The sequence below is a fragment of the Anopheles darlingi genome, chromosome 3, assembly GCF_943734745.1.
Source record: "Anopheles darlingi chromosome 3, idAnoDarlMG_H_01, whole genome shotgun sequence".
Taxonomy (NCBI): Eukaryota; Metazoa; Arthropoda; class Insecta; order Diptera; family Culicidae; genus Anopheles; species Anopheles darlingi.
This window is the reverse complement of record NC_064875.1, coordinates 45,802,042-45,827,041: the sequence shown is the minus strand read 5'-3', so window position 1 is coordinate 45,827,041 and position 25,000 is coordinate 45,802,042. Positions and strand designations below refer to the sequence as shown.

The window sequence follows — 25,000 nt, the reverse complement described above, 5'->3', positions numbered from 1 at the left end:
AAACAGCTCCCCGACCGATCGATCAACTGGTTGGCTGCCCGCCTACCACCAAATGCCATTGACCGATCAGGCAGCAAATGGAAACCACGCATAACATGTTGCATAAATTGGTGGCTCTCCTGCTGCCTTGGCATCCGGGTCGGATCGCCGGGTCGGCCAATGGCCGCGGTCGATCGACGACGACGACGACGAACCGGGCCAGCGAGATCTCTGCTGCCTCGCACGAAATGGTGTCAATGTACGAACTTGAACTCGAGTGTGTGGAGCGGCCCAGTGTTGAAGATCGTAGTGGAGCATATGAGTGGAGCATTTGGCTGCTGCTGTTGCTGCTGCTGCTGCTGCTGCTGAGGCCAATGCCTTTTCGCTGAGGCCCAACTTTCGCGAGATATACATCGCGCGAGGTAGTGTCACCATTTCGGTCCTGATAAAACCACTGGAACTGGACCACTGGACGGGCGTGTGTGTGCCGTGTCAATGAATCAGAAATTGGCAAAAGGGCAATGACCACTAAAATGGGATGCATACTTGTTGCAGCCCGATATACATTCCTTATTCGCACCTCATACATTCCCAATCGATAGTGTGACCGATCTCAGCGGCCAACAACACGTAACTCATGCATAAAGATAATGTCAACGCGGGGTATTTTTGAATGATTCACGTTAGCGATTTGTTCTGTCTCTTCGTTTTTTTGTTTTTTGCGACAGGAATCCATCATAATGAAGTAGCGGAGTAAAGGATTTGGCAAGAAGCAGGTCTTCCATTCAATCGATTCGTTTAGCCTCGGCATCGATGTTTTTGAGGCGTTCATTGACCTCCAGATCGCAATGTCAACGTCATTTCGTCATTTTTCAGCTTTGTTCTTTTTAATTGATCAAAAATGCACAATTTAATGTTTAAAATAGTTTTCGATTAAAAAGAAAATAAAAAAATGAAAAAGCTTAAATAAAATTATTTCAATCAAAGCAGCAATTGGTTAACAAGAGGTTAATCTAGTGGAATCAGTTGCTGCAGATGTTATCTAGAATTGAGACTCTTTAGAATACGGAATTCTAAAGACCGCAAGGATAACAACATTAAGGAAAATCATCACCAAGGATCATTTTCGCCCTCTGCCAACGTATTTTTCTTCAGACTCTTGATATGAATCAACCAATGAATCAACCAAAAAAGTGTTCTAGACACACGAACCACCTCAGACGTCACGGCCCCTTCACTAAATGACGTACTTCAATTCGACCGAAAAAACAAATGGCCAACCTGTAAACAAGCAAACACGTCACCAGCACACCATCACTCAACCGCTTATCGTCGCTCACCGTCTGTCGAGTGACTCGAGGGGGGTCGGGGGAATCTTTTTAACATTTTCATTTTCAAAATCCCGTACAATCGTGAGTTCGTGCGCAAGGCAACTCCTGCTGCCTGCCTTTAGTCCAAAGTCACATTTATTACGATCGCCCGCACCCCCCTTTGCACCGGCCTCCTCTCTTCGTATCTTCCACCCCACCCCATCCGGATTCGTCGGTCGAAGCGTCGGTGCGATTGTCAAAAGTAGGTGAAAAGGTGATTGACTGAGGAGCCTGAGCGCGTACCGAACATAAAGCATCGGGCGCACACCTTCCTCATGCCTTGACCAACACAGAGTAGCCCACTCGTGGCTTCTCTTCTTTCAGCTTCGGACACTTCGGACGGTGGTTGACCATCGTCGTTGCCGTCGAAATCTGGTCTTCGCGCATCTTGGCTGCGTTGGCAGCAGCAGCAGCAATATTCGTCGTTTTGCTTTCTACGTTCTGCTGCGTAAGAGGATGACATTCTTTTCCTTTGTTCGCGCATCGGCATCGGCGAACGATGATAACGGGGAAAAAATATATATATTTATCTGAAGACTGAGCAGCAGCAACAGTGCCCGCGGAGACCTCAATATTTTCGACCGGGCATCTTAATTTATGTAAAACATTCGGAAACTTAACGCCTTCCCTAAGCCCTAAGGTTGAGTGGGTTGTGTGGGAAGCGTATCGGTTTGTAAAATCTCGATGTTAAACAACGTTTAGCTCTTGGTTGTGCCATCTTTGATAACGGTACGCTGTGTTTAGCAGAGAAAGTGTTGCTTCGCCTAGGGATGCGCTACACTACAAACGCTATCAAGTACTTAGACCAAGCATTGGTATTATCTAGCTGTTATGTCAAATCGCAATGTAACGGAGTGTGATTAAAGCAGATAAGATCGGTGATCAGCAATCCCGACACTTCGATGGAAGCAGTCGTGGGGTATTCTGCAGGATTTCAACTGTGGCACTTGCACGAACATGATTATACAACATAGCCAATCCTGCGAAGTAGGTGCTACCACGAGAAGAATTCCCCGAAGAATTCTTTTCTAGGATTTAGAAATCCCTTAATACATCCCAGAAAAAGTTCACAAATATTATCTCAAATAGACAACCATCTTTAAATAGGTAATCAATTTCTTAATAGATTGTTTTCTAAATTGTTATCACTAGCGTTCACCAGCTTCACTAGTGCTTTGTTCATAGTTTTGTCCGATAGTCGTATATCCCTGTAATATGTTTTTCGCTATTCAGGGATACCCCCTAACTTATTTATTTTCATTTGATTGCCATGCTTTTTATTAAAATATTCTGGTAATCGATAATTTTCTCCAATAGAAATAACTTTAAGTATAAAAACTTCCACATAAATTAAAGTCAAACGTTTTGTAAAGAAATTGTTCTATTTTATATTGCAAAACTGGCTCTAAACTCTCTTAATTTGATGTTTCCGTTTATAAGGTTTCGATCAAAAACCCTAGTTGTATTGTGGTCTGCACCCAATAGGTATAAGTCTGGATTGCAGTACTGGCAGCGAGATGGTCCAGGCTACGGGCCAGCGGTCCTCCGGGGATGACCAGGCGGCGGCGGAAGGTCCTCAGAGCGGTGTCCAGCGGGATATGTTCGTCTTGGTCTAAGGCGTGAGGAGGTCCTTTAGAACCAGTCGATCTCCGTCTGACTTTGGGACTCTTTGTATACGAAAATCTGTCGTTGAAAGCAAGGACGGGCCTTGCCGTATTCGGCTCAATAACGCGCGGTTTCTCTGGTCAAAGTATCGGATGGCAAAAGTATGGAGAAAGGGTTTAGTATTCTTTTCCGCTGTTCCTGGGCCTTTTTTAGGATTTTTGGGGAGTTTGTCGAACAAAATATGAAGATATCGAGCTAAAAACTGTTAAATCAAACAAAAATTAATCGCCAAACCTCACGTTTCCTCCTGCAGAATGTCAGCTGCTCGAATGGTCCAAAATCTCGAGCAGATTTTTCTAACGATACCAGCGCCATCTTCGGCAAAATATTGAACTACTAGCCGTACCCGAGCGCCATCTACGCAACGAACTCGTGAAGCTTTAAAGAGCAGATTCGAATTCCGTTTCGAAGCAGCAGTTTTTCGTGGAAAAAGGGGGTGGGGGTTCATCAATCGTTGTCACTCGGGACACTTGCTCCCCGCTCAGATTGTTAATATTTTTGAAAAGAACTAAATCACTACAAGATCCTTTGTTCTTCAGCTGACGAGGCCTGATCCAGAGTTTTGCCCTTCATCCAAGAGGTTTTCTTTCTACAAATACTGGAATACATTCTCCAAACACGTTCCGTGTACCAGTTAGTGAATAAGATTTATATTTCTAAGAAGTGTACTTCCTACACACTGTCTATCGCGTAAACGCGCGTAAGCTTATGTGGTTAATGGTGGTATTACTCGGATACAAAAAAAAAAAACCTATCATACTAAACCTACCAGCTGTCTCGCTTGTCCAGCTGTTCAGCTTCTCCCATTCCGCGAACCCTTAAATATAAGTATAGCAACACATTCTCTCGAGTGTGAGCTACGGATGCTAAAGGGGCTCCTTAAAATCCACGCTCCACGCTCCGTGGCTTATCAGTTACATTCCAATCACAGCAATTTTAACGTGGCAATCATCGAATCAGTGGGACTCTCCGTCTGCCTGTCTGTCTGTCTGTCTTTGAGAGAGAGAGAGCGAAGGTTACTTCGATCCATATCCGAGGACCGAGAAGTTCCGATCGACACCAACGAGTTGCTTTGGTATCATGCGAGCGTTATTTCGGGTAACATTACAAGCAGGCTACAGAGAGGCTTTATCTTCATCGTAGCGACAAAAATGGAGAGCAAAGTTTAGGTTTTCCGCGATAAGTAGAATACTATCATATAGATCAGATTATCGGAACGCACCGCCGTTCCCCGTTCGCTACCATCCCCTCACCGCGCAAACCCACCCAAAACGTGAGTCAATTCTGCGGATGGCAGCACCTTTTTTTCTCCCGCGACCATTTTCACGTTCCTTTAAACAAAAACCTTACCAAAGCCTAGGTGCTACGAGAGTAAAAAGGGAATAAGTGGAATTCATGTAGTTTAAGTCAATGCTCTGCCAAGCGTCCCGGAACCAGACACTACCGGCTAACGGCGTGCAATGTTTCGCCGAAACTTCTGGTACAGCAGCTCCATCGTGCGGAACTCGGGCTCATAGATGTCGGGCAGCTCCTGGTCGAGCGCATGACAGTAGACCATCGCCACCGAGCGGCTGCCGTACAGTTGCTGCTCAAAGTCCATCAGCTGCTTGACGAAAGAGACGTTCGGTCGCACCTGGGGACGCTTATCCTTGATGTGGTTGTACGCATCCTTCAGGCTCATCCGGTGGTGCTTCATCAGGTAGGCTAGGCAGAGCGTGGCCGAGCGGCTAATGCCGGCCACACAGTGCACCAGCGTCACTCCGTTTGCATTGGACTCCTGTGTTCCGGAGAAGAATTCGTTAAGAAGTTTGTTCATAGTTCTGGTTCAGGTCAAAGGGATTGAGTGGACACGTTACCTCTTCGATCAAGTCCGCCACCTCGTGGAAGTAACGCTCCAGGTTCGCCTCACGATTATCCTTCACCGGTAACCGCAGGTAGCGCGTGTCCCACGCCGGAAGTGGCGTATCGGTGAGCTCTGTCGGCATCGTCACGTTGATCACGAACGTCACACCGAGCTGCTGCATCATCCCGACCGACGCGGCACTCCCACCGCACAGGTAGAGGTTCTTCAGCAACCGCGATACGCCACTGATCGGGGAAAATCTGTTGGCGATACAGAAAGCGAATGAATGCGCCTGGCGTTAGTAATGTCGAGCTGGATCTCGCAGATTGCAGAAGATATTTATAATCATCTCTTGGGTGCCCTCGGTTAATGACCACAGTCCACCAGCCAGCTAGCACCGCGGTGACCTGCTTATCCTTCACTTCAAATTTGTCGGAAGGTCGACTTTATCCCCTGACCAGCATCAACATCAGCGACTGCGTGATTTGGTCGCCACCACCACCCACTGGAACTGTGTGTGCGAGTGGCGCGTCCAAATGGCCCTCTCCTCCTCCTATTAATGGATACATTCCACCACCCCCTTAAAAAGGCCTCTCTCGCTCTCTCTCTTTTGCACTGAAAGTTGTTTACTCTTTGTTTATGACTTAAAAATAAATCACATCTGGGTGATCGGTCGCTAGCGCACACACACACACACACACCCATCATCCCTTTCTTTACCGCCCTCAGTACTGGCACACGAGAGGGGTGCAGAGCGAGGTGGTGCGGTAGAATGGAATTTTGGGGTCGATGAGTAACAAACGGAGCGTTTGAACGGTCTTCAAACGAGCGGCGCAGCAGCAGCAAGCACCGTATGGTCGCAAGGTCTTTCTGCCAAAAGGCGCGCACCACATTTTGCACGCCAGCTGAAGCGACTCTCCCGATGGTGTACCGACCGGTGGTGGTGGTGGAAGAGGTACTTCAAATGCTAGAAATGCCAAATACGAAGCGTGACACGACAGGCGCACGCGAACGCCTTTACCAACTCTTCCCGAAGTGAAAAATCGCTCACATGACTCCCCACGATTGCGACGAGCGAGCTGGAAGGACGTGAAGGGGACGTGAGCAGCGCCTTGGTCGCGCGTGGTCCTCGCTGTACGTGCGGAAACTGACATTAGACATTAGAGACGCGGGCGTGAAAAATGGTGATCCTCGCGCGTTTCAAACCATTTTCTTGATGTTTTTTCCACCTCCCAGGGGGGGGGAGGGGGTGATTTTTCAATTTCCACCACCTCCTTACGTTGCATACGTTGCACCACAAAGTGCACTAGCGTCTTGAAGCGCATGCAAATGAGTCAGCGCAGGATCGTTGTTGGTGTTGGTCAGCTGTTTGCTGTTTGGCGTCGCTCGACACTCTCGGCTAAGATGTGCGCTCGTTAGTGACATCAACCGAGCGGTTCCTTCCCTTTGTTCTATGGCCACCGGTGCCAAGAAATAGAAGAAGAAGCAGAAGCGAGAGAAGGTGTTGGTTGCCAAAAAGGCAAACTTGTAATCATGGCCAATAAATCAGCGATTTCTTGGTGTCGGATGCCGAACCTGCCGGGCATCGAGAGACAGCTGCCAACCGATGCAAACGCCCAAGACCCGGACCCAGGGATGCCAGGAATGTTTTTGCGACTTAATAGTGCAACCTGCGAGCCGAGATACATTGAATTGGCGATTCGTGAGTGGCGATTAGGTCTCGAAGGGCACTTTGCGAGCCTTGGTCCTCGAGCACAACGAATGAAAGTCGATTCTGCTATTTGTTGTAGGATGTTTCGAATTAATAAAATTGAGTTCTAGACGACAGGAAGTAAAGAAACCTCCTAATAACCTTTTCTATAGCGAGGACGACGACGACGACGACGAGACGCTCTCTGCTTTCTGTCTGCTCTAGCCACAGGAGCAGCAGCAAATAAACCATAAATTCCTGTTACATAAATCTCAAACGATCGCTAATGGTTGTCGACGCAGGCCTCTGGGAACGCGCCCACCAATCCCCCCTCCCGCATGTGGAATGCCCGTGGCGTGGCGTGGCATACCGTTCCACCCCTCTACAACAGTCGTCTTCGTCTCCGTCTCCGTCTCTGTCGCCACCGATCGGTTTGAATTTATTTTTACCGTCCACGACCGACGACAATTTGACTTTTACCTTGAATTTCTTTTTCTCACCATTCGCCCCTTTTTCGGTGGCACGGCGCGAGACATACCACCAACACCAGGCGTGTGTGTGTGTGTGTGTGCGCCCTATCGTGGCTACTTCCTGCACGAATGCATCGTCTTACGTCTGCAGAACCGCCATTTCGGTTTCGTTTCTTTTTTTTTTTGGGAGCGACAAAAGCGGGAAACAAGAAGTGACTTCCTGTAATGTCTCCCTTCCCCGGGGACACCATCGAGAATCCTCTGATCTGCGTCTGGCCCCCCCGGTGAGTGTGTGTGTGCCAGGCACAGAACCACGCGATGGCGGCATCATCGAAGCGTCACTCGCGAGACGCGTTTCGCTGTTTTCCCAGTAGGCAGCGCCGCTGAACGGTGACATCACAGCCCACTAGACCGGCACCGGAAACCGGCACTGAACTTTGCGAGGAGGAGAGCATTCTAACTATAGCATGACACATTCCGAGATTTATGATTTACAAACCGCAACCACCGCAACCATCATAAACCATCACGTCCACCACCTTCACGCGAGATGATGCCGTGTGCCGAAGGTCAAGAATGGCGCTCGCTCGCTCGCTGAACTTGTCCACCTTTGGCCAATGTCCTGACTGGGAAGGACAATGGCCCCTACCCCAGCCATCCACCCTTAGGATTGACCGTCACGTACCAACGCTTCGGTCTTGACCGAAAAGCGAAGCGTGGGGTCGAGACTCATGCGCAGTGCGCGACGAAACCTCTTCCCTCTCCCCTGCACGGAGTAGGAAGCGGAAACTTACGATCGCATCGGACGGCCGATGCCATTCGGCAGGATTGATGGACCATTTTCGTGACGTTCCAGGAGCGCCTGGATCTGGTTGCCTTCCACCTTGCCGGTCGCCCGGTCACCCTCGATACCGGTTGGGGCCGGTTCTGGATGCTGCCCGGAAAGGAGCGCCATCGGTGATAGCCGCTCGGCGTCCACGGTGTGATTCACGTTTGTCTCCTTCATGGTTTGCACAAGTGTTCAACGATTCTCTCTCTCTTTCTCTCTCTCTCTCGGTCTGTCTTTTATTCCTTCGGTTTCGCTTGCAAGTCGTAAAACGCGGTCACAAATTGTTCTTCTCACTGGATTCGATTCAAAAAGTCACTTCCAAGCTTGTAGCTGCTAAACATTCACCACAAACACACACGCACGCAGATGTGATGGAAAACTCTCGAAAACTCGTCTCGGTTTTTTCGGTGGCGCGGCACGGCGTTTGCGAAGAGGACACTTCCTTCTCGAGCGTCTTTACGTCGCGAATGGTGGGCAAGCACTAGCGAGCGAGCGAACGAGCTGAGAAATGAAAATCGGCGCGCCACCGAGATGCCGCACAGTTCAAGAGTTTCCACGAGTTACTCACACTCACACACATACGCAGAGAGGTAGCAATATACTGGGCAACCGGGACATTCCTCGCTAGACAGAGAACGGAGCACGAGCTGCTCTAGAGACCGTGGTCCGTTTTCCTAACGAGCGAATGAAAAGGAACGAAATCCTCGGTCTACTAGATCGGAGGTAGGAGATAGCGGAGGCTACATCTTCGCGCTCTTTCACGCACCCGGTTTGTTGTCAGTGACGTGGTGATGGAATGCGATGAAAAGAAACGGGATGGAAAGCGAGCGCCGAGTGACTAGTAGTCGTCCTTTGCACACACTCTGTGAGGTCTCGCTCACTCTCAAGCTGTTGATGCGCTTTTGAAAGCATCGAACGCGTCTACTACGACAGGGATACACATGTTGATGTGTTGGGATAGTTCCTTTGCGATTTTAGAGATGCTTTTTTTTGGGTAACAAACTAACTTTGTGACAGCGTTTTATAAATATTTTACAACAATGCAGATGATCGACTAATAATTAACTTAAAATAATTGTTGGTATTATTGCATCAAAGCGAGCAATAGCCTTCTGTCTTGTTTTTGAATGTTTTCAGGAAATGGATTTCAACAGATTATTAAATCCCGAGCATCAAAACCCCAAGCTAGACTAAAGGGCAACTCATAGAGAGGGAGCGAAACCACCATTAATCCGACTCCCGCGCTCGGAAATCATGCAAAAGGGATTCCTGAAATTGCTTCACGCTTCTCGCACGCTTCAACGATACCCTCTCCTCCTTCTCCTTCCCCTCCTCCTGCTGTTCTGCCGTTTCACTAAACAAACACTAATGCGTGGTGGGGTGGGAACCTCCGCCTCATCGTTTCACTATTTTTGGCATCGGCTCACACACTCACGCGCTGCTGGCTGGCTGGCTGGCTGGCGGCGGGCGGCATCGCATCGCATCGGAATGCACCTTTACTGCCCGGTGTCCCTCTCGAGCCGCTACCACTACCGCCGTCTATCTTGGGTGTGGGATATGATCGAGGCAACAAATGGGGCCGAAAAGGGGGTGGAGAACGGTTTTCTCGTTCGATCGATTGATACAATCGGTGGCGTTCGATCATCGGCCGACGTCAGAAATTGAGGTTAAAAATGCAACAGCCACTCACGCGGTGGTGGAGAGAAGTAGAAGGAGTAGAAGCCCTTCGAGGCCACCCGAGACCTCACAATTTGGTTATCCGTTTTGGCTTTTCAATCGCTTGTTCGTTTATGATCGTGAAAATCATTAACGAAAGGTAAAAGGATATTAATTTCTTTGAAAGACCGTAACAATGGCCATTAATAGGCAAGAGATCATAACAATGACCATCGAAAGCAAGTACATTTCGGCCATTTATTCGAGCTCTCGGTGTACCGGATGGCTCTCTGCCATCGGCTGACAAATGGCTGTTCAACAAACAAAAATCACCAATCTGTTCACTGTTTCTCCGGCGTCCTGGTTTCACTCACGACGCAAAAGCGCGGACTTTGCCGCCCGAACACCACAACAACAACGAGCTGCATTTTTCCGTCTGGCAAGTGGTCCTTTTTTTTTTTTGAGGGAGAGAAGGACCAGATTCAACCGCCGTACGATGATGCACTTTTCTAATTTCATCCCGTAAACGAAAATGAGTTATGGCAGCTGCGGTACGCGCTCGGCTCGGCAAAAGCGAAAGTCGATTATCGACCTGTCAGGACACCTCGTTCGCTCTCTCTCTCTCTGTTTTTCAGCCAGTAATAATCAACAGCGACGGCTGCCGGCTCGCCATTACGAGATTTTGCGATAAAATTTACAACTTCAAAACAGCGTGGCATGTAATCTGATCGAACAAGAATGGTCCATTTGCGGGCCAGCACCAGGACGCGGTCACCGTAAATTTTAAGCGATAGCCGAAAAGGTGTGGGCCATGTGCTGCTGTAGCAGCAGCAGTAGCAGCAGCAGGAATGCAATCGCAGAACGCAACGCGCATCGGACGGGATCGGATTGCTTCTGCGTTTATTTCCTCATCATTTTTCCCCCAATCCCCCATCTCGACCAATTAAATATTCACGCTGTGGCGGCGGGCGCTGCCAGCTGTCTTTGCGGGGTAGAAGCAGAGAGAGAGGGGCCGTTCATAAACAGATTTCAATTTCATTTTTTAAAGCGCGGGTTTTTGTGGATTGGGATGGTTCGCTTCTGTTTTTACTGACGTTGGTTGCATTTCGAGTGTGTTTTTCTTCGTTATTATTATTGTGAATCGCGCCAACGATAACAACCGCACCGCAGTTTCGCAGCGAGTCAATGAACGGCCAAGTATGTCCGTCATCTGCCTTTTTTTTGCATTTTTGGCGAGAGGGCGCATCGCTCGAATAGCGAGATAGAGAGAAAAAAAACATAACGCAAACCAATATGACTGATATCATATTTCGTTTCACAAACATCTCCACTCCTACTAAGAAGCAAAGGGCAATAGGTGGCCACTCGGTGTAGTGATGGGAATAGATGGGAGGTGAGAACTATTTATACGCCGACATGCCACGTGTCCGGTGAACCAAAAGACGAAAAGCCCGAAACAGAAATACTTTTAAATCCACCTATCAAAAACCAGGACATAATTCTCAGAATTCTCCACCTCGCCCTTGCTTATCACTCGTGGTATCACTCTGTGGTTGTGGTGCTACAACTCGGCTGAAACCCCTTCTTATCACAAACACATGTTGCGTCATTCTTTCTCTGTTGTCTTCCTCGTTAACCGTTGCGCACTTCCTCTGACTCAGACCAACCGCTTTCTCTCACTCTCACTCTTACTCTTTCTCTGGCGCTCTGTCATCCCGATTGACGTTGACAAATCAACCCTGACGAAAGCAACAACCCTCCGCCTCACACCCCACCCAGCTGGGGCCACTTCATTTATTTATTATCTAACCTTGATCTAACCAGATCGGAAGAGTTGTCCGATGCGGTTTCGCGGCGCCGTTTTCCGCGGACGCGTACACCCCGTTCCTGGCGATTGTTTGTTTAAAAAAAGCTACCGTCGCACCACCCCCACCCTCGCCGAAAACACAAAAAAAGATCGACATCCGCTGTACGAAAATAACATCATAACCGGCTGTGGGAGGGCGAGAGGTGCACCGGAGGGCAAGATACATTTAGGCGCGCTTGGCGTTTGGCGGCGAACAATGGAATAAGGCAACAGGCGATCAGGACCTCTTTGGAGGTCCAAAAAAATCCCTGTTCTCGCCTATAATTAGTGTGTGTCGGTTGTCTGCCGCACGATGAATTGTTTTACTGAATGCTCATGCTTTTACATAAGACCGGTGGTGGCGGTTCTTTGGAGTGATCACCTCTGCCCCTCCCCTCCCAGGATCATCAACACCGATCGGGTGGAGTGTTTGCGCCACGTTTGTTTTGATTGACGGCTGAGTGCTCAAATCTTTCAAACGCCTCTGGCCGTCTAAGAATATGCCCCCTCTCCACGCGTGTTCGAAGCACTGTTCCCCATCGGTGTGACATGTGATCGTACAGCGCCATTGGTTCATTGGCACGCTTAACGGAACGGAACGGTACGGACCGGACCTTACCGAACGGATGTTACGACCAATCGGATGATGAAAGAAGGATTGCTTCGATGGAGCTGCTTCGCGCAACAATTTTTGCAACATTTGGTGCACATTATCCGCCGCTCGGTTCCTTGATCGCACTTCATAATCGGGCACACTTTACGGGGTATGGCCGATGGAATTTTAATGCGACTCGTGCGCCACCATACCACCATGGCCATGGATGCACGGACGCACGGACGCACGTCGACCGCACCCAGAAATAGATATCCCTAGACGCCAGACCGGGACGCACGGTGCACGAGAACGAGGAAATCTGCAACATATCTGTGACTGCCCTCGACGGTTTGGAATCGTCGATCCGGCCCACACCACCACAAACGGGCGAGACGAGGCGGGGTTCACCTTTTTGAAAATATTTTTATTAATTCGTACTGCTGCTGTTTCTACTAGCGGTGAGCGAGAATGTTGTCCCCGGTGCTACGCCACCATCGGTAGAGGATGGTAGAAAGAGAGAGAGAGAGAGAGAGAGAGAGAGAGAGAGAGAGAGAGAGCGGATCATAAATAACGGTGGCTAACCTATTGCGTCGCATGCCAGCCTCCGATGAAGGTGCCGGATGGTGATGCTGACTTTTCCGTAGGTAGCCGGTAGGATGCTGAGGAATGTACGGAATGCGGTCAAACACCAACATGGAGATCATCGGCCTCAGGAAAAGTGCCGACCATTAATAGTAAAACGCCGTCATCAGTGGTGGAAGGGGATGGGAAAAGGATGTAACTTGGTTGGTGTCACGTGTATATAATGTCGTAAGTAATGATTCAGCTTGAAGTTGAAGAAAAAAAAACCATGCGTCTCCATCGTCGTCGTTGCTGTGAGGTTTTTCATGAATGAACCCGACGGATTAGCCATTTATCTCGCGTTTATTTGTTTATTTCCGGCCACCACCAGCACCATCAGCAGCAGTAGCAGTAGGGTGCCATCTTGAAACATTTTTTTTTCCTCGCCGGTTTCAGGTCACTTCAGTTGCCACGGCCCACGGTCTCCAGGCTTGCTGCGATTCCGATCGAGTCGAGTGTGTGTGTGCCGGGAATCCATAAATAAGACGCTTAAGGTGACCGCGACCGGCGCGCGCGACCGTTTTTCGTTTGTTTACCCCGGCCAATCCGATTACCGTTCGAGGCCAGGCCAAAGAACTTTCGCAATCTGCGTGGTCGAGGGCGGTCGCGCCGCAGGATGGCGCTAGATTTGCTCATAAATTACGCGGTCCACTTGCGGAATGTTGTCTACCGCACCTTACTATCCCGTGCAAATCCTTGGCGTTCCTCCCATGGCCCGGGAGTGTTGACAGCGTGTCGACAACAACAAGCGCCGGCCCCCGGTCGGGCACACCGAGACGCTGGAAACATCAATTAATCTAGCTCGAAATGAAAGACGAATTGTGTTCGCCGTTCCGTAGCGCCGCACACTACTGTGTTTACGACGCCTGGTCGGACACTTTTCGCTATTTTGCTATTTTGCTCCAAGAGGATGACGACGACGACGGAGACCATGGTAATGGGGAACCGTTTTTCTTCGTTTTTTACTTATAGCGCGTTCTGTTTACGATCCGGACTACCGCTCGTCAGCGAGCGACCAAAATTCCGTTGGTGTTGATTTCATCGAGCAGCAGCAGCAACATTAAACTCAAACGGGTCGTGAAGGCGAATTATGAAACGGTTTAACGATCTGTTGGGGGGCCGTAAAACGGGAGGAAATCATATTTCGTCCCAATAAATCCCCCGGTTTGCGTCGTTGAAACGTGAACCGCGCCATCAATCGGTGAATCATTGAGCTCGCGATGTATGTATGTGTTCTGATTGAAGCACCGCTTGCAAGGACATCGGCTTGGAATTTGCACAGACAACACATTTGTTGGAAAGGAATGGCCACGAGACCTTACCTAGAACCATCTATAAAACGTCATGTTCAATTGGTGTCCCCCAGTGGCGCTTCTTGACGCATTAAATGCTCATAAATCGTCGCTCGCCGAGGCCAACAGTGCGTCAAAAACCCTCGCACAGCGGGGTGAGCGCGCGCCTTTTTCTGCGCGGTGCTTTCACGCATCCTTGACATCGTTCCGCGAAGCAGGAAGCAATCGCAAATGCTTTCACCTAATTTTTCAACCCCCGGCAGGGCTTTGATAGCGTCGCAGCATCCGCGCCAGAAGGGGTGACTTGTTTGTTGTTCGTTCGTTCGTTCGCCGCCACTTCGCATAATATTTTTAATCATTCCACGACGAAACCGCACACTCTAGACAACACGCACTTGCGTGGTTCGGTCTTTCTGCACACCCGGTGAGTTAATTGTTTTATTTTGCGTAATTAACACACACGCGAAAAGAAAAACTAGTTAACCCCTTTTCGTGCGTGCGAGATGCCGATGTTCTAGCCCATTCCGATACATTCCGAAATTCCGGCTGCTACATTCGCTGAGTGGTCTAGTGTATGTCGGACGCCTCGCTGTCAATATGCTGAAAGACATGCTCTAGATACTGATAGGAAATCTGATGGAATGGTTGAAAAGGCGTAAAATTAGCAGCAAAGCGGCACGGTGCTGAGTCAATTGCCTATTCTTGGCTACACTACGCACAACTGTAACTCATTCACTGATTGACTTTTACTCGCTCTAAATCGACATCCACCACCATCCATACAGATGGTTGGGGTCGCCGGTCTGGCCGGTTCTGCGACGTGAAGCAGTTTCACGCCCGATACGTGCCCCCGGATTTTGGGGCCCGGGAGGTTTATATATCGTCACTGTGCAGCGGGCAAGTGACCGGCCAAACGTTCGCGCTGTCCGTGAGTCAGGTTTTCGGACGCTCCTCGCCATCCACAGTTCGCCCGGCCACCGGTGGTACCGGTTTGATCAAATAGAACTGACCAAACCGACGGCCGAAACAGATGTTTTCAAATCCACTACACGGCCACGCTCGCTACACGCTCGCTCCCTTTCTGTCGTCATAGAGCGTTCGTCGAGCGTCGAAGAGACGTGGTGCACGGCACGCGAAAAAGGATGAGCCATTGTTTGTTTACAACGGGCCCCGCAAGAGGGGGAGGAGGCGGGGGATCCGCACTGCCGCCCGCCCGCCCGCCCGCAAGCTACCACTTCTAGCACCGATGATCGAATCCGTTGCACGCGTTTTATTCATGCTTTCTCCTTTTGATTAGTGTAGGTCGGCCGAAGGCGTAATATTTGCGAACGATTGCGTAACCGTTTGCGTCGTCGTCGCTTCGCTGTTGATGATCGTGGGCGATCACTCGCGGCGCAAACAAGTGTCTTCATCGTTTTGTGCTCGGATGCTGATTCCGGGGTTTGGTAGCAGGAAAGCTGGTTTGTTTTTCTAATGTTGTGATAAATGAGCATTATGTTTATTCGGTAGAATAACGCATACAGAACTTGTTTATGGCAGCAGTAACCTCCAGGTATGCTTATTTTCAACAGGAAAATCATTTCTAGCGACAAATTCTATCCCAATAATTTTTGGCCACCTTCTAAATTCGCTATTTGGAAATTGATTTTGAAGAAGTACGTTCTTCATACATATTCACATATTTATACATACATACTGACTTCTTTTCAGTATGTCCTGTTCAGTATGTGAAAAGACTTTCCTGTTGTAAAATGAATCATGCTCCTGAGTGCAATTCTGCGGGAAGCTGAACGACAATTTTGCGACATATTTTTTCCAAACGTATTGCTCTTTCTATCGGCACGTGATCAACAATCTACAAATAAACACACAACATTTGCTCAACAAAGCTATTTTGTTACCCAATAAAGTACCTTTTGAAGACTCGCCCTTCTGAATTGGATGCCATCAACGTAGATTTTAACAAATCCTTTACGAAATCCAACCAAATACAATTGAAAAAATGTAGTTTAACATGGAATATCAGTATAAAAATTAATTGGAATGGTTTTTTCACAAAAAATCTTCAAAAATGAGCCTTTTTCAGCTCAGCCTAAGCCCCCCTCAACGTTCAATAGTGAGAAAAATGCGATTCACGCTCCGAGCCAAGTGAGTTGAATAGCGCCAAAATTTATACACTGCTACCGCGATTACTGATGTCTACTTTCAGGCAAAAATAACTGCCGGTATCTTTCTATCTCTGAGTTTCAACCTGGAAACTGAGGCAGTGCAGGTCACAAAATTTCCCCAGTTTAATAGTTCAATTTCTTTCCATTCGGTTCAAATACCATGCCTTCCTGTGAACTTGCGGAATGGAGAAGGTAAATAACATGCATTTTATTCGTAACAAAATGTACTCAAAATAAAACACTTTGCTAAATCTAAACTAAGCTAGCTTACACTTCAATCACAAACAATAAGATGATCTCTAAGATCACACATACACGCACACAGACACAGGTAGCTAATGCATAGACACGGCACCGATCAGAAACCACCTTACATCTCATCCTCAACGTTGACTTTGTTCCAGTACGCCAACTGCTCGATGCCCGGCAATTGCTGCTTGTTCTCGGCCGCCGTTTGCTTCTCGAGCTCCCGTCGCTCCTGAGCTTCAATCGACCAGGGTTGCAGCTCCCCAGAAGCAAAGAACCAGTACACCACACAACCGACCAGATAGATACCGGCCGCAATGTAGAATACGGTCTTCCACTCGTTCTCCTCCTTGTTCGACGTAATGTAACCCGTAATGATGGGACTCACGATACCCGGAATGGTGGCGAAAGTGTTCGAGATGCCCATCAGTACACCCGCACTCTTGGGCGACAAATCCAGATGATTGACGGCGAATCCGGACCACGCGAACGCACCCAAACCAACGGCGATCGTAATACAGGTAATGGTTGGTCCCGGTTCCAGGATAAACGCTCCGACAATCATGAAGACGGTTTGGGCCAGGAAAGCACCACAGTTAAAGTACCGCCGGACCTGCGTTGTCGTCAGGAAACCCTTCTCCTGACACCAATCCGCGAGAATACCGGACACAAACAGAAGGATACCCATCACCAGGTACGGTACGGCCGAGATGAAGCCCGTCTTTTCCAGCTCAAAGTGCATGGCATCTGGAATGGTACGGAACGAAATAAAGAATCGATATCACTCTGAGGCAAGAGGGTGACCATCACTCTAAGCACTATTACCTTTCAGGAACGTTGGCAGCTGCGTGAGCAACGTGTAGAAGCCCCAGTTCTCGGAGAAGTGCGAAACAACGAGCGCCCAGACCGGAATCGACGTCAGGATACCCTTCCACGGGTGCCGTACCTTCTGCGTTTCACCCTCGGTACGTCCCAGTGACTCGAGAATGTACTCCTTCTCCCTCGGTTCGATCCACTTATCGACCTCCGGGGACGTTTTGACGAAGTACATCCAGGCGACGAACCAAACGCATCCGATCACACCGAACACATAGAAAACACTTTCCCAGCCCCACGCATTCGCCAGAACACCGCTCATCGGCATGGCCACGACCGTACCGGCATAGTTCCCGGCGAACGCTATCGACGCCATCCGGGAACGTTCGATCGGTGGTGCCCACCGGGACCAGACGGCATGGATGCACGGGAAGGTCACACCTTCGAAGATACCCTCGACGATACGGACGGCCAGCAGGACCGCTACGCCCGCCTTTGCCGCCAACGGTGTCAGCAGCGTCAGTACGGCCGTCGTTCCAATGCCAACGCCAAACACCTGTACCAATGCATCCATGTGTCCATGGAGTTGAGCCGGAACGGAGAACGAAACAATTAGCTCACTTGGTCACCGGCATACCAACTTCTGGTCTGTCCAACTTACGTAATTGCCTCCGAAACGGTTCGAAATGAAACCACCGAGAAATGGCGTGCAGATGTAGCCGTAGAAGAACGAACTCAGCACGTAACCCTGCAGGCTCGAGCTCCAATCAAAGTATTGCTCCTGCCGGAGAAATGGGAAATCGGAGACAAACAAGTGGTAAATGAAAGTGATTACAGCACCAGCCGTGTCCAATGACCGTGCCAACTTACGTATCCTATCGTGCCGTTATCGTACTGGACGGTCCTGTTCTCCGTCATCGCGACGATGGCCACGCTCAGGTTCACGCGCAGCGAGTAGACGTTGAAGAATCCAAGAAAAGCCATAAACACGACAATGTAACGCCGACGCTTCCAAAACATCCACAGCGGCGCCTCGATGCCATCGCTTGGCAAACGCAGGGGGGTGGGGAAAAGAGAAGCCGAGATGAGTTTAGGAAGAGAGGAAGAAAGGATGGAAGCGCAAACTTTGCAAGACAAACTTCGCAGTGCTGTCCGCGCTATCGTCGTTTGTTGTTTGTCTCTTGGAACTTCTGCCACTTGTTAAAAATAGAGCGTTCCCGGGACCTCGGCGGGATGGCAATCACGTTGGACGTGTTTTGAGATTCGATTTTTTAGAATGTCTCGGACAGACATTGTCACGGTGATGGTGTGCTATGGTATGGCTTAACGCCTGGTTGATTGTGATTGGAAGCAAGCCTTTGACTCTCTTATAAATATGTTGATCGATACTTTGTGACGTGAGTACAGAGGGGATAAGCGTCATAAAATAAAGCATGCATAGGAGCAAAACAGGACAAATGCAGTACTAATCAAGCATTCATAGGAGCAAAACAGAACAAATGTACTGCTCTGGAACTCAAGGATTGTTTCATTGAAACGAATCAGACGCATGAAATGAGTTGTATAGATAAGTGAACAATAATAAGCAAAACCCCATTTTCTACAAGTAAATACATTTAATGGACAACTTTAAAATCAGAGATAAGCGAACAGAAAGGTACTGTAGCCTAATAAAGACCTAATTATTCTTTTTGTAGAGCTTTAAAGTGGACGACATTTTATTTTAAAAAAATTCAGAACCTCATCCACCGTGGACAATGGCCATCGAAAACCGATCACAAACACCATCAGAATCTAAAGATAGACAACCATATCACGCTCATGCAAATGTACGCCATTACCATAAACCCCGTTTGATGGACCGAACGAAACGAAAGAGCTTTCAAACATTCCAATCATACTGACTTGCCGGACTCTAAACTGACAACAATGGCTCTGCAATATTTGCAAATCATTACCCCAAGAGGGGGGGAAGGGACTGCGCGCATACTATTCCCGCTCCATCGCCAGGATCCGGTGCCGGTATCGATCGGAAACGATCCATCTGCTTCGGCTCGCGGCTCGCGGTAACCAACACCAACATCATCGCCACAGAAATGTGCGAAGCGAAAGTTCCATCACGCGTCAGGAAGAGTGTAACAGGTTTTCTGGAGGAATTCAAACACCAATTCATTGGCCGACTTATCATTGACCACACACGATGATGCAGGAGTAATCTCGGGCCACTCGAGTGCTTCCATAAAACAGGACCCTATAAACGGGGGAGTCTTCTGTTATCAGAAGCTTTAAAGTGATAATCACTTGTCACAATGATAGCCGGTAGTGGTGTTTTTGATTGCTTTGAGTTGATTGACAACACTTGACGTTCAAATCCAACATGAAAACAACGGCGAATGGTGCGATGCAAAACGCGCACCAGACGGCATTCCCGTCCCATAAAACATGTGTCCCGGTCGCGTGCTAATCGGGGAATCGAATCCAATTAAACGTTTTTTTTTACAATGTTGTGCCCAGCGCCACTTCATCCCTACAATTGACAGTGCGCCATCGTCCAATGAATGGCGCCGATTGAGCCATGAACAAAACGATGTAAAACGCATGTACAATTGCGATCAGCCGGTGCCAGTGCTGCTGCTGCAAAGCATCATCAATTTGGTTGAATGGATTCGTATCGCGATCATTATTTCGTTTAAGCACTTCATTCGCTTCAGCCCCGTATCTCTCCCGTCGCTCTCGGCACGTGTCATCGCAGGAACGGTGGCCATGACAAAACCCGATTCTCTCAAAATGTACGACCTTCAATGCAATTTAGTATCGACGATTCAGTACTGCCACCACCCACGACATGCAAATGTCACGATGACCCTGTTGCTCTTCTAATGGACAAGGTAATCCGGTCTCGGTTGACTCGTGCTTGACCAACTTAATTCCAACCGATGTCCTGTTCCTTGGTGTTGATAAGGTGTTTCCAATCTCCAAGGAGCAAGACCTTAAGAAAGAGCACCCTTCATTGGTTGCCATGGAAACGAAAGAAACGTTGAAAATCGATTTCAATAAGCGGGCTTTCAATGGTGACCTTGACTTGACTAGAATGGAGACTAGATCGAAGTCACGGAAGTCGGTCCGACTGCAAGCCCTTCGCTACTCATATGCGTTCCAGTTCATGCAGTCCACATTCCATTCCTTTCACTTTCACAACTAGCCTGGGTCTAGTTGATCCGCCGTAAAACAAGATTAGGGCAGACAGAGCGCCCCCACAACCGCCATTCCCTGGGATAATTCATGTCAAATACTATTCACTTTCCGTTCCGGATCAGGATTACTCAAAATCCTTGCTTCAAACACATTCACGCCCACGGTGACAGCGGTATCCGCTTTTTATTAACACTTACCCCTCCGTAATGCTCGGTTTCGTTTCCATGTTGGTCAACCAACTGGAAAAATGGCGCTTCCGAGTGATGCTCGACTGATAAGAACACACAGAACGTCGCTCAGGAACCACTACTGGCTGTCACTACTAATACACCTCCGCTTCTGGACCTCGACTGTCGTCTTATCCAGGCCGAAGGATCCGTCCGTCTGGCAGCCTGTTGTGGATTCCGATCGCTCATCAACCACGACACCGAAACGAACGAGACAACAGCCCACCACTCGGTGTCGACCACTGGTCGGTATCGACTGTACTGTGCGCCGATCCGCGAAACACGGCGGCCACTACTGTCACTGTGCCCGACCCGACCGTCCGTCCTACCGTGTAATAACAATGGCGGGAGTGCAATGGAGCGACGCGCACACACGAGCGCAGCGCAGGAACTGGTTTCTGGGGTGCTAGCGCGTTGCTGCGGTCCCACTGGTCTGCAGCTGGCCGGCCGGTTTTGGCGATTTGCGAAAGTTTCCTGCGGCACTTCTCCGAGCGTCAGGCGTCAGGTTTCCGTGCCACACCGCCACACAACACACCGGACTTCGTGGCCGTACGATTGGTTTGGCGGGTTTTGTCCGAAATCGTTCGAAAGAGCAGCAGCAGCTTGGACGCGAAAGCAATACCAACACACGTGCGTGCGTGCGTGCCTGCGAACCGTTCCAGTCCAGCACGATCCAGCAACTGGCGAGAGGACGACGAGAGTCGCGGCCGCGCTGGGTTTGCTCAGCCGGTCTGAACCTACGCTCATGTAGCGCGCTAGTCTACAATGGTGCTGGTCGGTTTAACGAATTGTAGGTGTCATTATCATCAAATGGTGGCGCTCATCTGCTGTCTACAGGTGGCTGTGTGTGCCGGTATGCCCATGTGTGTGCACCCACACACACATACGCGAGAGAGAGTGCTCCATATCATACCGCTTATCGAGTTTCGTGGCCGCCGATGCGATGATTGCTCTCTAGAGGCTGGCCTCGGGTGGTAGAGGCCGCACCACCCCACCGCAGCGTACAATCCCTGGACGTAAGATGTGATGCGATATAGTTTGCGCTGACATTGGCTCTATGGTGGTCGTCATCATCATCATCATCATCAAACGAGAAGGTCAAACCGATTCCTTAAACATAATTTTCGATGCTTCGCCGGCGCGTTCGGGGCGTTTAAAGAATGCCGAGAAAGCAACAACTGACCGGCGGTTGCAGGATGGCGCATCTTCGTGTGATGAAGCTTCATGCTAATTGGCGCCAAGCTTAGCGGATTGATTTCGTTGGCGAAGGACAACGGACTTCATTAGTGTTTATGGCAACCAGGCTGGTGCTCGATCCGTTCGTTCCTCTGTTTTGAACGGCCATCGATGCTCGATAAGAGCAAAACTGGTTACCTGGTTATGATTAAACCATCGGTATCGGCATCGCCATTGACTTCTCCATTCATCCCTCCATAGGTTGTTGGTAAGATCGCATCATTTGCGACCGAACGAACGAACGAACGAACCACATGTCCATTTGACAATGACCCTCAAATACGGGCGCGCGTGCGTGCGTGCGTGTGTATGTGTGTGTGGTGGCGGTGTGTGATTACATCTTCAATTGTCTCTGCCCCCCCGCAAAAGGCCGAGAGTTGGCACGTCTAGGCGGGTGGTTTTTTATTCGGGGTTTAGAGGAGATAAAGGCAAAAGAAATCATCATTAAACAGGCAACAGACGGTCGCGGCACGTACTAGCGGTGATGACGGTGATGGCTATTAGCAGGGCATCTCCGCCAGCCAGCTAGCCAGCCGGCCGGACTTATCTTTACAATCCCATTGTTGTGACCCATCACGAACAGCCCCCGCGTATTGACAGTCGCGTTTTGATAAACGCAGGAATTCACTGCAGATCATGATGATGATGATGATGATGATGATGATGATGATGATGGCACTGGTGGTGATGATTGTTGTTAAAGCGTTAGGCATCTGCTAGAATCGAGCTGGAACCGTAGTAGTTCCGTAGTAGTTGCCATCGCGCTGTTCCGTTGCTAGGAAAATTGTTTACCAACGCGCCAGCCAGCCAGCCAGCCAGCAGCCGGCCATGGGTTGCTGCGTAGTGATACGGCCTTAAACTCCTCCACTTTTTGTGCACAATTCAGGGCCTCCTTGGTTGCCTGGATGTATCGTTAGTTGGTGATAAGCGGTTAAGTGCATCTAGTGCAGCATGGCGCTACCTGCAGCCATGGTGGAAGTGATGATTAGATTAAAGCCTCGCTGTTGCTCAGTGGACGTTGTATTTTCAAGCCTTTAACAACCGGTTGATGGCTGATTGGCAGTTTGCAGCTGTGCAAGGTGCAAAAGATTAGAAACATATCATCATCTGCAACACACATTGCGTTAACTGTTTTACGTGTACGTTATCTTGTTTCATTAGCATGATTTAATTATGTATTTTCTTCTTCTTCGCCTGCGATTTTAATTTCTAAATTCATTTTTATAATTTCAAATAGTCTGTACTAACTGTATTCTCATTGATATTTATTATTTTACTTTTATACATTTTTTTATATTTGTTTAACTATCTTATTGTGATTGATTCAATTAGCTATTCTTTGATTGATTCGTTTTTTAATTTCAATTACAATACTAAATAAATTGAATGAAAAATCATTACACTTTTGTTGATAAATTACCTACTAGTGCAATGCACTCGACTCGCTCGTCCCTCTTCAAGATAAGCTTTTTATCACTCTCTGCCCACACTTCACTTCTTCTTCTTCTTCTTGGATGCCAGATACAATTTACTCAACCCGCGCGACACTTTTACTTTCTTTCGCCTCCACTTACACTCCCCGAGCGAGTGCGGAAAAAAGGAAAAAGCGATACTATGGAGAGAAAAAAAATCGTAAAAGAAAAACAACAACATCGGAGCCATCGAGAGCACCACATGCGAACCTGTTTTCCCGTCCTCGTTACGCCTCCTTAGGCGGCGATCTATTCCACCCCCTCCCCCCAAGTCGTGACATTTCTCCTGCCAGCGCGCAGCGGACACACTGACTCGATCCTCTCTTTGACTGGTGAGTGATATGCAAGCTGCAAGTTGGTGATGACAGCTGCTGCATCACTTACGCAGGACGCACCTATAACAGGATCGTGAGACGAGGACGATTACGCGTTGCGGTGTTCAGGCACCGGCCTGTCAGCCTGCTACTTTCCCGGAACCATCTCACCATTCCCACAAACCGTCCACTAACCGTCCGTTGTCGTAAGAGTCCTTTGGTTTCGATGCGCTGCCCGCTTGAGTTTGGGATTAGCTAATCAATAAGACCATAAAAGGGGGCTTCGGAAGGGGTTGCTACTTGACATAATCAACCCCGGGCCGTCCAAAGGGCCGTCCTCCCTTAACGGGTGCCGCTGAAGAGTGTCGCCAGGTTTCCGGTGGACCGCCACCGCGGTATGTTAATCTCGTTCGTCTCGAGTCTCGATCCGCGTGGATCCCAGAACGTGCTCCTCTATTAGCACCGAGTGCGGGTAGATATCGATCCGGTTTGGTTTCGCTTTTTTTTCGCTCCGCCGTCAAATGTTTACCGTCGCCGTCTACGATCTCTCTCGCTCTCAGGTTTGCTCAAGTACTTCTCACGATAACGTGCTCGGTTGAGGTGACAAAACAAACATGGTTCCGGTGGCTTTACTTTCGCAATTCCGACTGGGAATCCGTCAATGAAACCTGCCGCGTGTAGGGCCGCACGTTTTTATGTGTTGTTGTATTGTTTGTGGTTTCAACAGAAGCAGCAGGTCGCCCATGGAGTGCTCTGCTAGAACAAATCCGATAGTGTTTACCATTTGTATGCATATGAAACCGCTTTTTTTTTGTAAAAAAAAAAACACGTTTACACTGCGAAAATGGAAAAACTTTTATTCTTCACAGAAATTGCAATAGTTAGCTATACAGTTTTCCTATCTTTTAGGCAATTTACAGATACCTCGCCAAAACAAGAAGTCGATCTCTTATTTCGAACTAATCACGGGTCAATTTTTTCAAATTTTCGTAAGAATGGAAGCGCTGCTGGGCCACTATCTGTCCCAACGATGCAAATGCATGTTGATTCGATAGAGCCAAGTCTGATGAGTTAGTCGCAAGCGATAAATGCTCGCAATTGAGGTCTTCTGTAGTGTTCTTCTTGGCCGGTTTTCCGCGGTGTGGCGAAGCATTTTCATCGCAAAAAATCGGTCTGTATTATCGATTTCGATATTCCGGTCGATTTATGCAGCTTTCACGGTCCGAAATCGATTAAGTGTTGCTTGTATAGCTCACTAATAACTGTTTCGCCCAATACGGCATGCAATTTGGTGTCGTTTAACGTTTTTGGTGGTTTCTGGCGATACTCGTTTGTCACATCAAAATCGCCATTTTCAAATTTTTAAAACCACTCTTTGCACTGTGTTTCATGAAGAGCATACTCACCGTACGCTTCGATAAGCATTTGATGCGTTTCTGTCCCCTATTATTGAAAATAGAGGCATACAAT

At 48.7% G+C, this 25,000-nt stretch overlaps 2 protein-coding genes across 2 annotated transcripts; both read right to left on the bottom strand.

The window, feature by feature from the left end:
* Window positions 1–3,642: 3,642 nt before the first annotated feature.
* LOC125954645 (dual specificity protein phosphatase 14) lies at window positions 3,643–8,314 on the bottom strand. The gene is made up of 3 exons (XM_049685113.1): window positions 7,812–8,314; window positions 4,871–5,117; window positions 3,643–4,791 (listed from the first exon to the last, which is right to left on the bottom strand). The coding sequence occupies exons 1-3, from the start codon at window positions 8,021–8,023 to the stop codon at window positions 4,462–4,464; spliced, it is 789 nt and encodes a 262-aa protein (XP_049541070.1). The 5' UTR covers window positions 8,024–8,314; the 3' UTR covers window positions 3,643–4,461.
* A 7,894-nt stretch (window positions 8,315–16,208) lies between these two features.
* LOC125954615 (sialin) lies at window positions 16,209–21,196 on the bottom strand. Its single transcript, XM_049685074.1, has 5 exons — window positions 20,479–21,196; window positions 17,957–18,131; window positions 17,748–17,867; window positions 17,096–17,642; window positions 16,209–17,017 (listed from the first exon to the last, which is right to left on the bottom strand). Exons 1-5 carry the CDS (start codon window positions 20,505–20,507, stop codon window positions 16,395–16,397), a joined length of 1,494 nt encoding a protein of 497 aa, XP_049541031.1. The 5' UTR covers window positions 20,508–21,196; the 3' UTR covers window positions 16,209–16,394.
* Between the last annotated feature and the right edge of the window lie 3,804 nt (window positions 21,197–25,000).

Coding starts and splice junctions, on each gene's coding strand:
- LOC125954645 (XM_049685113.1), bottom strand. CDS start 8,023: ATGAAGGAGACAAACGTGAATCACACCGTGGACGCCGAGCGGCTATCA. Junction 5,118..7,811: donor ATCGGCCGTCCGATGCGATC/GTAAGTTTCCGC, acceptor TATCGCCAACAG/ATTTTCCCCGATCAGTGGCG. Junction 4,792..4,870: donor TGGCGGACTTGATCGAAGAG/GTAACGTGTCCA, acceptor TCCGGAACACAG/GAGTCCAATGCAAACGGAGT.
- LOC125954615 (XM_049685074.1), bottom strand. CDS start 20,507: ATGGAAACGAAACCGAGCATTACGGAGGG. Junction 18,132..20,478: donor AAACCGAGCATTACGGAGGG/GTAAGTGTTAAT, acceptor GCGTTTGCCAAG/CGATGGCATCGAGGCGCCGC. Junction 17,643..17,747: donor ACCGTTTCGGAGGCAATTAC/GTAAGTTGGACA, acceptor GCATTGGTACAG/GTGTTTGGCGTTGGCATTGG.